The sequence below is a fragment of the Trifolium pratense genome, linkage group LG5 (genome assembly GCF_020283565.1).
Source record: "Trifolium pratense cultivar HEN17-A07 linkage group LG5, ARS_RC_1.1, whole genome shotgun sequence".
NCBI lineage: Eukaryota > Viridiplantae > Streptophyta > Magnoliopsida > Fabales > Fabaceae > Trifolium > Trifolium pratense.
Genome location: NC_060063.1, coordinates 20,346,986 through 20,358,447, shown reverse-complemented (window position 1 = coordinate 20,358,447; position 11,462 = coordinate 20,346,986). Strand labels below are relative to the sequence as shown.

Here is an 11,462-nt window from a genome sequence, read left to right as displayed (position 1 = left end):
ATTGTTTCCTTTAATTATATTGTAATAATAAATCTCAGAAATGTATCACATTTCTAATCTTATTAATATAAAAATGTCTACAAAATTTTAAATAAATTACATTTGTAGTAATTTCTACTTCAAAGCTGGTGCGGTTGGTTGTGTGAATTAGTTAGTTGCCATAAGATATCATTTTAAGTTTGATGAGTTTACTATTATAGTTATGTTTATTCCATGGTCTAATAATGTTAATATTTGTATGATCAAACTTACAATCTTTCATCGTATATATTACTATTAAACTCATATATGATAAAATAATAGTATTTAAATAATAGATTTAAATATGATTTTAGTCCCTACAAATATGGTCAGTTTTGATATTATGGTCTCTATAAAAAAATTGATTTATACCCTTGCAAACAATTTAAAATAGTCCCTACGTTGAAATTTTAGTTGACATGTCCAATTTCATCTTATTTGACATATGATGATTGTGCAAAGATGCTGATGTTGATTTAACCTTGTCATTTTTTAATTTACAGATAATTATACACTTATCTTCATTCATCCCTTCAATTCGACACTCAACCGTCAACCCAGAAAAACGATATATTCCTCACCAAACTTCATCTTCCATGTCGTTTGATCTTTCTCCAAGACATTATCAACTATCCATCTTAATTTATTCTCAACTTAAAATTCCTCTTTTTTTTTGTCCATAAAATTCCATCGATCCCAAATCTATGAAATATTGTCAAACCCAAATTTCCTAAATCAAATAAATGAAAAATTCATCGAATTCAGTTATGTGAAAAAATTCATCAAACCCAAATTTGTGGACACTAAACATTGAACATTGTTTCCTCCAACACTTCCTTATTCTCTTCAAACAAGAACGTGTGAACAGAGAATGTCTTCACGTTCTCTACAACGCCGTGTTCTTCGAAGCTCTCCTTCCATGTTATTTGCCAACAAAACGACGAGATTGAAGCTTGTAGGGAGTACAAAAGTGTGACAGAGATTAAGAGCGAGATCGAGAAGACGAAGTGTTGTTGTTGCGTTTGTGAGAGCAAGTGGGTGACGAAGCGAAATTCTATTTTAGCGACCAACACCTTTTTATTTAGACAAAAATCTCATGTTTTTTGAGTAAGTCAAAAGTAAAGGAGATAAATGTAATTTACATCTAAAGGTTAGTTTTTGTTTTCTTCAAGGACACTTCAGTAGTCGTTCTCTTATTTTCTCTTCTCCCACTCCCTCCGCCCCTCTTACGATTCTTCCAATTCTTGAAGTCATTATATATGCAGCAACCCAATCTCTTAAAATTGCATATCCAGCAGCAGATTTGTGTGCCTAAAAAATAACTTCCAATTATGTTTTGTATTTTTTTTTTACATGCATCAATTCTTTTTTTCAATAGGATCCTAATTTCAGTCGGAACCACCACCACAGGTTGTTTCGGCTCTGTCTCCCGTCTCAGTCGTCATTCGCCAAAAACGTGTTGCCTTCTTCAAGCTGATCAACTTAGAAACGCAATCCTTTGGTTTTCATGAGAAATGAGACCTTCTTCAACATTCAACCTTTGCTCTTAAACTCATTGCCTTCCATTCTCTCTGGCAGATACTCACATGGTTATTATGGATCACACAATTGTTGCGCTCTATTATGTAGAGTCTATGATAGGGAAGATGCAAGTTCCACCTTTGGTGAAAAACTATGTGTTGAGAACCATGGAAAAAATTAAATAATAAATTACATCTCCGTCCTTTACTTTTGACTTTTTAAAAAAACAAAATCTTGGGTTTTTTGTCTAAATAAAAAGGTGTTGGTTGCTAAAATAGTTCTTCATAAAAAGAAGTTGGTCTATTGTATCAAAACCCTTATTTGATGTGCCTAAATGTAAGTGTTAGACTCGTGTCTATGTAAAAGTTTCTCACGGCGAGTTACTATCTTTGGTCCTTAATATAAAAAAAATTACTTTTTAGACTACTAGATAGTTATATGTTTTTTAGACTTCTAGACTTTTTAGACTTCTAGCTTATAAACTTATATGATAAAAAAATCTCTGTTTGGTAAACGTTCTTCAAAAAGAACTTATAACTTATTTTACTAGCTTATAGTTTATTTTTCAAATCATATTTCAAGTAGCTTATGAGCTTACATTTTTCTTCGAATTTTACCCCTGTCATCTTACATGAAAAAATTAAATATTAAGTAAACATATATATTTTTATGTCATTTCATACTTATAAACTAGTTCAACTGTTAATTTTACTAAATACTATAAATTCAATCAGCAAACTTATTAACTATAAGCTAAAAGCTAACTTAGTAAGTTATTAGCTATAAGCTCAACCGCTATAGACTACTAGTTATATGCTATTTTAATGGGAGTGAATTCTCTCCGGTGAGGAGTCCCTCCTTTGGGATCTAGACCATCCAATAAAAAAATTTAAAAATATAAAAAGAAGAGAAAATAAGATTTAATGATTGAGATTGAAACCGGAGAAAATCCGATGAAAAGTACATAGGAGAGAATCCTTTCCCTATTAGCATCAGGGGTGTGCAAAAAATCCAAGTAACCTTAACCAAATCATTAACCAAACCATATCCAAAATTAATAATCAAATCCATTTTTAAAAAAAACCAAACCAATCCAATACAAAAAAACCAATTCTAAACCCTATCCAATTTTTTAAAATTGGTTTTTAAATTGAGGCCCAATAAGGAAAAAGCCCAATAGTTTTTTTTTTAAAAAAAAAAAAATTTCCAAATTCAATTAATTATATAATTTAATAAATAAATAATTAATAAGGTGGTGGAGGATTTGGTCAACGCGGCGGTCAACGCCGGACCACCGGCGGCCGGCACGGCGGAGCTCCGGCGGCGGGCGGTGGCGACCGGCGATTTTCCGGCGGCGACCGGCGGCGGGCGCGGTGGTGACGGCGGCGCTCCGGCGACCGGCGCGGTGGTTGGCGGCGGCGCTCCGGCGGCCGACCACCGTCAACCACCCTTTAATATTTAATTATTTTTTATTTAACAAAATTTATTTATTTTAAAAATAATTATAAAAAACAGATTTTTGATGATTTTTTTTTTTAAAAAAATCTATATTTTAATTATTTTGGGCTTAAAAAAATCTGTTTTTTTGGGCTTAGTTTGAAATTTGTTGGGCTTAGAAAAAAAACTCTTATGAATTCATTATAAACCAATAATTCATAAAATTAAAGAAAAATTATGTTTTTTCTATAAACAATAATTATTAAATATGTTCTTTTAATCAATTAAACAAAAAAAAATATTGGCTTAATTATTGTAAAAAAAAAAGTTTAAATATATAGGAATTAAAAGTTATAATAATGCATTTTTAAAAAAAAATAAAAAATAAAATAAAATTTAAGATGAATCGATTATAAATAAGTAACCTATTTTTTATTATAAACCGGTTATAAATTGGTTCCGAACCAATTTTAAACCATATCCAAATTAGTTTTGCAAAATAACCAATTTTTCATTAAAATGGTTTTGGATATAAACCAAAACCATAAATATGGTTTGGTGTGGTGTGGTTTTTAAACCATGCACACCCCTAATTAGCATAGTGAAGCAATAAAAGAATAAAGAAGCATTTTATCAAAAAATAAATAAATAAATAAAGTAGCATGATTGCAGCATCATTGCACGCACGCCACTCTCAGTCGTGACTTTTACAGTTTACACCATTGACAGACACAGACCGAAACTTGGGAACCGAACCCTAAAACAGTACTCAATCTCTCTATCAATGGCATCTGATTCAAACGCCACCAACACACTTCAGGCAATTCGCTACAACCGCGGTTCTCTTCAGCTTCTCGACCAGGTAGGTCTTCATTTCCCTGTTTACTTCATGTTTTCGTTTTCAATTTTATTCTTTTTTTTTGTTATTGTTGCTTATACTTGTTTTTTTGTGCAGAGGAAGCTTCCTCTAGAAAGTGTTTACTTGGAAATTCGGGATTCAAATGATGGCTGGTAAGATATTTTAGTTGAAATTAACGGGAGAAAATCTGTTAATTGTGCTTTGTGTGAACTCTTGTAAGTTGGATTATGATATGTAAATTATAACAAGGAATCATAATTTGATTATGGTGTCTATATGTATATAAGTTCTGAACCATGAAATACATACACTCCTCCTCGGATTAGGCATGTCGTGGAGTCAGACAGTGTCGACACAACACCGGCACATATGATTCCATTGAATCATGTCATTTTCTTAAATTATTATCGTTGTTGACATGTTAGTATCTGTGTTATGTCTGGTGTCAGTCTTTGTGCTTCATATGTTCTGAAAATGTTATAGCCAATTCGGTTTAAATAGGGGTGGCGGTAACGGTTGTATGTGATCCATGATAGTGTGGAGAATTACGGCCAAAGTAGACCGCTGTGAGCTCAATTGCAATCGCGTTGCGAATTGGCAACATTAAAAACTGTTATGTTGCGTTCTTGATTGCAGGCAATCCTGATAGATAACCTGACTTCATTTTCATGGCTGCCTTGTATTTCATTGGAAGTCGAGCTGGATACACTATGATAGTTAAGACAGATTTTATAAAAGGAAGCGTGGGCAAAAGGATACGGCTAATCATTCCCTTATAGGAATGTTTCCTTATTCAGCGAGGGAAGAGAAAGTAAATCTAGATTTGATTGATTAAATAGGAGAGTGTTTCCCTGCCATTGTTTTTTATGCATGATTTGAGTGGTGAATTTTACCCTACGAGAGCTAAGGCCTCTCGAAGTGCCTCCTTTATCATTTACAACTTATTTCCTTACATTTTAGTCTTCTGTTTGTATTGTGAGCTAGATCCCACATGAACTCTAGCTATTTCCAGCAATAAGAATTTCTATTCACTACTATATTGTGAGCTAGATCCCACATGAACTCTAGCTATTTCCAGCAATAAGAATTTCTATTCACTACTATATTCTACTATTTTATTTTATTGATCAATGTTTAATCGTAATCGAGATCGAGTCCTATCAATTGGTATCCAGAGCTTTGGTTACAACCCAAAATCCAATCACCGAATGGAGAAACGTGTTGATGCGTTAGAACAAAGGATGAGCAAAGCTGAAGTTGCAGTTGAGCAGCTTCGTCAGTTGGTTTTGGAACAACAATCACGACCGCCACCAGTCACGGTGGAGCAGATTCGCGAGCTCATCCTAGAACAACGGTATCGTTGTAACCGTCGTCGGGGGCGACCACGGGAAAGAGTTCACCGCTATGACGAAGAAGAGGAATGGACCGATAATAGCACGTGGTCGTGGGACTCACAATCTCAACCACAGCAAACGGACGGTGGTAATGATCAGAGATTCTGTGACGTTGAAGAAGGAATTCATCTCAACAAATTAGAGTTTCAACCAGAAACAGAATTGAAGGTTTGTGAAACTGCGGTGAAGGTTGTGACAGAGAAGATGAGGGTGCTATGTACGACGGAGGAGAACGATTGTGCACCTACACCAGCTTTGCAGTCTCAAACACCACCGCTGAACGTCGTTCGATCTACAACGACACTAGTACGACAAGTTGCGCCGCCCAAACCTCCGGTGTCCAGAAACTTCCAAATCATTGAAGCACCGGTAGCACACACACAGCTACTAGAGCCAGACCCGTCGGATTCCAACCAATCAGTGATGGTCCTTCCACAACGAGTTCCACTACCTAAACCTCCCGATCCGGAAAATTATGTTCAGGGGAATGGGTCGTTGGCCAAGCTACCACCATCATCGCAGTCACCGACCACCGATTCAGGAGCGGAGATAAGTCCACCACCACAGGCAACACCGGCAAAGATGACCTCTAGATCGACCGAGCAGATCGATCTCACTTCAGTTGAGAAAAATCTGGAAAGACGAAGGGCAAAAAAGGTAATTTCTATATTGGGAGGAATTTTAGAAAAATTGAGGGCAAAATGGGGAATCTGTGAATTTGGTACATCTTTTAATCTAATGAACCAGACCCATGTTAATGAGGGTTTGCTTTTTGAGATATTCACAAATTGGGCAGGAGCAAAAATAGAGTTGGCCTAATTCAAAACTAACAACCTGTGGGTTCAGAAAAAGGGAAATTCACATATCCCAATTCAAGGGACATAAGAAAGGTTACTTTACCTTCCTTGTGGTCTTGGTTCACTACTAATAGTGATTAGAGATGTCAAAGTGTTAGATGTGTTAAGGATGTCTACATATGCCATTTCCCAGTGGCAATATAAAGATGTCAAGGCATTAGAGGTGCTACAGATGTTGACATATGCAATAGCCAAGTGGGCATTTACATGTGAGTATGCATGGCATGCAGGGAAGAAAATAGGTGTTCATATTTTCATTCCAAATCATTATGTTGGCACATTAAAGGATATCAATGTTACCAAGGAGCTAAGCAGACCCGTCGTTGTATCTATGGGAGTGGGGAATTCTAATCTAATTAGGATTGATTGTTGGCTCAAACAACACAATAACAGAGTTATACTATATACTTGTGATGCAATTCAGTCGGGAGCTATTAAACAAGTATGGGCACTTGCAATTATATTTCAAACATATGTATTAAAGAAAGGTCATGCCAAAGATCTTGTTGGTGGCCTCTCATAATGGGTTAGATGTGGTTCTAGTTGATATAGCAGAACGTAGACATGATTATGAATATTTTATCTGTGATAACATGCTTGTGTTCAATTCAAGTCTTAAAGACATGGATAAAATTGGGGGTCAACCAATGTTGGTGAAAAAGCTCATAAATCCAACTATGGACAGCAAGAACAGAGAAAATGGCATAGCACCAGCAGCATTTGTTTTTCATTTAACCATTTTCTCAATAAAGGATGCAGTCTATGATTTTATCATGCTTCTTGATTTTGTAGAAGAGACACCACTGGATATACTGATTACTGACAAGTATAATGGGCCATCAGATGTCAAAAAGTTGAGGCTGAAAATGATGACCGCAGTTGCAAATGAAAGTAACACAGGTGAGATGGTGACAGAGCAGCGTGAATATGATGCCAATGCAGACATTCCAATTGCGAGGAAATCAATTTGGGTGGTTGTGAAGATGGTATTGCAACAGTATGATGTCAAGGTTGTTGTTGTTCCACTTATTCAATTTCTTGAGATGGAAAGGGGCTATTTTATCTCTAAAGCTTTGATGTTTGCAACTATGATATTAAATTCATCAGTGAGGATAATACCATGGGACCCCGGGAAATTCAATGTGTTTAAGGCTAAAGTTGATTGTGAATGTTGTTGGAGAAAATCTTATTCAATCTATGGTTTGCTTAATTGGGTCAATGGCAAACATAATCATTTCCAACCTTTACCAACTAGTTTGAATGAAGAGTGGCAGCTGAAACCAGAACCTGAAAAAGCATTAGATACCAGAAGGAATGCAAGTGGGGAGGTTGAAGTGTTAGTCACGCGGAAAGGACTTCTAGGTGTTGAGAACTCTTGGGAACTAGCTGACAAGATGAGAAAATAGTTTCCCAGATTCCTCCTTGAGGTCAAGGAGGATTTTGAAGGGGGAGGTATTGATAGTTAAGACAGATTTTATAAAAGGAAGCGTGGGCAAAAGGATACGGCTAATCATTCCCTTATAGGAATGTTTCCTTATTCAGCGAGGGAAGAGAAAGTAAATCTAGATTTGATTGATTAAATAGGAGAGTGTTTCCCTCCATTGTTTTTTATGCATGATTTGAGTGGTGAATTTTACCCTAGGAGAGCTAAGGCCTCTCGAAGTGCGTCCTTTATCATTTACAACTTATTTCCTTACATTTTAGTCTTCTGTTTGTATTGTGAGCTAGATCCCACATGAACTCTAGCTATTTCCAGCAATAAGAATTTCTATTCACTACTATATTGTGAGCTAGATCCCACATGAACTCTAGCTATTTCCAGCAATAAGAATTTCTATTCACTACTATATTCTACTGTTTTATTTTATTGATCAATGTTTAATCGTAATCGAGATCGAGTCCTATCACACTATTTAACAAACACACAAAAAATAAAATGAAATATGCGTTTGATCTGCTAAAAAACAGGGGACTGGACAGCCTGTTTGATTTGAAACTGGTTATGGGACTGGACAAATTAGGTAGCAAGGGACAAGGTAGCAAGGGACACGACAAAAACAAGATTTTTTGTCCCTCACTAAACCACGGGACAACTTTTTGTCCACAGTACAACTATAAAAAATACGAAAATACCCATTTTATTTTTGAATATAAAAATATTATCGTCATATATCTCTCTGGTATAGTTTTGTTCTGTCCTGTATTATCTTGTTCTGTACTGTTCTGTTCAGTCCTTGCTGTTTTACGAATCAAACGCACAGTTTTTACATCAACTTTTTCTCAAAAACTTCCTCGGTTAAACATCTATAACTATTAAGGACATTCCTAGTTAGTGAAGTAGCAATGGAGGAGAAAAGAAAGCCTATTGAATCTGAATTATCTGTTTTATATTTTTGATCGGTGTATGAGTGTATCCCAATGTCTATATCTTATGACCTTCTCAGGAATGCTATACAAGATATGGTGGTCCGGGGAGCACCTGCTATTGCTATTGCAGCTGCACTCTCACTGGCTGTGGAGGTATCCAATTTAGAAGATTTCAACGGGTCTACTGATGACGCTGTTTACTTCCTGCAGAAGAAGTTGGAATATCTTGTCTCGAGGTATTTTTTGCATTTCCTGTTTTACCAAGACAGCAATCAACTTATTGTGATTGGTCTAGCTCATGTCATTGCCTGATAAATAAATAATATTTGGCATGTTGAAGTGTCTCATTAAGCAATTGAGGTTGTTTTCATGAAGTTCCTTTCAAGCGAGAGTTTTAATTTTATTTTCTATTTTCATGCTTTAGCCGGCCAACTGCAGTGAACTTATCAGATGCTGCGACAAAACTCAAAGAAATAATTTCTAAGGCAGCTGCTACCACTTCAGAGGCCAAAGGTGTTTTTCAGGTACTTAAAAGATTTATTATAGATTTATAATTATACATTCTTGCATAAAATAGGGAGTTACATTTTGTACCTTTTAACTCTTATTTTGGATTTCGCCATTTGAACCTCGATTTTGGATTTTCTAGGCTTATCTAGAGGCTTCTGAAATAATGCTTGAGTATGATGTTGCATCGAACAGAGCAATTGGAACATATGGAGCTAGTGTTATTCAAAACCAAACAGAAAAACAGAAGCTCTCTGTTTTGACCCATTGCAACACCGGAAGGTACCTGCTACAGTTCCATCAGTTATTATTATATAATAATATAAAGTGTAAACATAAATATCTTTTGTTTTTTCATTTGTTTGACAAGGTTCGAATGTGTATGTAATTGGACTCGGTACTTACTTGCAATTGTGTTTAATTCGTTACTCAGTTTAGCCACGGCTGGATATGGTACTGCTCTTGGTGTTATCCGTGCACTTCACAGCGGGGGAGTTTTAGAAAGGGCTTATTGCACAGAAACACGCCCATTCAATCAAGTGAGTGCATTTCATCTAAATGCAGTTATTATACTTGATTCTCTTTTAAGAGAAGATGCACACTTAAAGTTACCGTTCAACAAGATAATCTGTATGAGTTGCTTTATTTTTCCTGCTAGTGATTGAAGTTGTTAGCTGAAACCTGAAGTAGTTCTGAAACCACTTCTCCATTAACTGCTTCCTTTGAAACTAATAGATTAAAATGATTTTAATTTGATGACTTGATGCTTACAAATCACAATGCTTAATTGCAGGGATCCAGACTTACTGCGTATGAGTTGGTACATGACAAAATACCTGCAACTCTTATAGCAGATTCTGCTGCAGCTGCATTAATGCAAGCAGGACGTGTGGATGCTGTTGTTGTTGGCGCAGATCGTGTTGCCTCAAACGGTACTTTGTGTTGAAACAATATTAAACTATAATTTGTGCATCTTATAAACCATGAAAGCAAGCATCAGATTTATTTTCTCCTAAATGGCTTTGCAGGTGACACAGCCAACAAAATTGGAACCTATAGTGTTGCCTTATGTGCCAAGTTTCATAATGTACCTTTTTATGTGGCTGCACCCTTAACTTCCATTGATCTATCACTTTCTTCTGGAAAACAAATTGTCATTGAGGAGAGATCTCCCAAGGAATTGTTGAATACACGTGGAGGACTGGGAGAGCAGGTTGCTGCCTCAGGAATATCTGTGTGGAATCCGGCTTTTGATGTTACACCGGCAAATCTAATATCTGGGATCATCACTGAGAAGGTCTGTCTTACCTTTCTTGCATAATTTCTATTCGGTTCGTTTTCACTTTGTTCTGACCATTTTATGTTTTCTAAGCAGGGTGTTATTACAAAGACATCTGCTGGTGATGCTTTCGACATAAAAGCTTTTGTACAAAAAACAAGTTAAGGGAGAAACCATCTTCAATACCAATGATCCATGGTGTGAAATAGGATGTTGCGTTTCATCCATTGTAGATTTGAGTTGTATGTTTTGTAGGGGAGTTGTATATCATCAGCTCATTCAAAGTAAGTGTCTCGAGAATAAAAGACGACCGGGTTAATAAACAAGTCAATAAGAAATTGATGGTGACCATGACATGCGCGGATCAAATTTAATGGTGTGAGTTCTCAGAAACACATGAGACTTTGTTTTTGACTCCGCAAGACATGATTATAATTTATATGAGATATGATAATGTTATGAACTATGTAATGCTTCATATGCAACGTGTAAAATGGAATTTGATATTGTGTGCATCATATTTGACCTATCAAGCTGACATCCGCAAGGTAGCCCACATATACTTTCGGGACTACACTAAATATTTTCGATGCCTTGTGCGAATTCTAAATTTAGTGTCTTTAGTTTAATTTTGAATTTTTAACTGTGAAACCACAAATTGAGCTTCGAAACCAACAATCTTCAATCGATCATACTTGTCAGCCATTCTCGATACATATTAAATTTTGTGTTGGAAGATTGCTGCAAATAACTTGAACAAGTAAAAGATGGAGATAATGAAGATTACACAAATAATTCCACAATTTGTTTCACACTAAGCTTTTGTTTCAATTCTTTCCTATCAATTTATGCAAACCGGATGTAAATGAGTATACCGACGAATCCCTTTCAAGATATTTTGAAAATCATAGTATGAGTTGCACACTAGTATCAAACATTCTGATCAATGTTGCGTTACAAAATAAAATTTCATCATTGATTCTCGTATGCTAGAAAAATGAAGAAATGAAAACATAATTTTTAGATGATTATTCCGCCTTCATATGTACGCTATAGAATGACCCTCGTATTTTGGTAATGTTGCATATCATATATTATAGTGTTCATGACATTCCATTCATTGTTTTATTTCATATTCAAGTTAACTATTTTGGTCAATATTTTAAAAGTCAGGCCGTAGATCAAATTAGGGCGACTTTTGACTCATTATTTTATTGATT

The 11,462-nt window shown here is 35.6% G+C and overlaps 1 protein-coding gene across 1 annotated transcript; it reads left to right on the top strand.

Moving 5' to 3' along the window:
- Positions 1 to 3,577: 3,577 nt before the first annotated feature.
- LOC123884069 (methylthioribose-1-phosphate isomerase) lies at positions 3,578 to 10,760 on the top strand. The gene is made up of 9 exons (XM_045933071.1): positions 3,578 to 3,841; positions 3,935 to 3,990; positions 8,534 to 8,692; positions 8,881 to 8,980; positions 9,106 to 9,245; positions 9,397 to 9,502; positions 9,757 to 9,895; positions 9,992 to 10,260; positions 10,339 to 10,760. The coding sequence occupies exons 1-9, from the start codon at positions 3,764 to 3,766 to the stop codon at positions 10,405 to 10,407; spliced, it is 1,116 nt and encodes a 371-aa protein (XP_045789027.1). The 5' UTR covers positions 3,578 to 3,763; the 3' UTR covers positions 10,408 to 10,760.
- The last annotated feature ends 702 nt before the right edge of the window (positions 10,761 to 11,462 follow it).

Bases quoted from the DNA above. Each gene is read 5' to 3' on its own strand.
- LOC123884069 (XM_045933071.1), top strand. From the start codon at position 3,764: ATGGCATCTGATTCAAACGCCACCAACACACTTCAGGCAATTCGCTAC. The intron at 3,842-3,934 runs GTAGGTCTTCAT...TTTTTTGTGCAG, and splicing joins CTCTTCAGCTTCTCGACCAG to AGGAAGCTTCCTCTAGAAAG. The intron at 9,503-9,756 runs GTGAGTGCATTT...GCTTAATTGCAG, and splicing joins AAACACGCCCATTCAATCAA to GGATCCAGACTTACTGCGTA.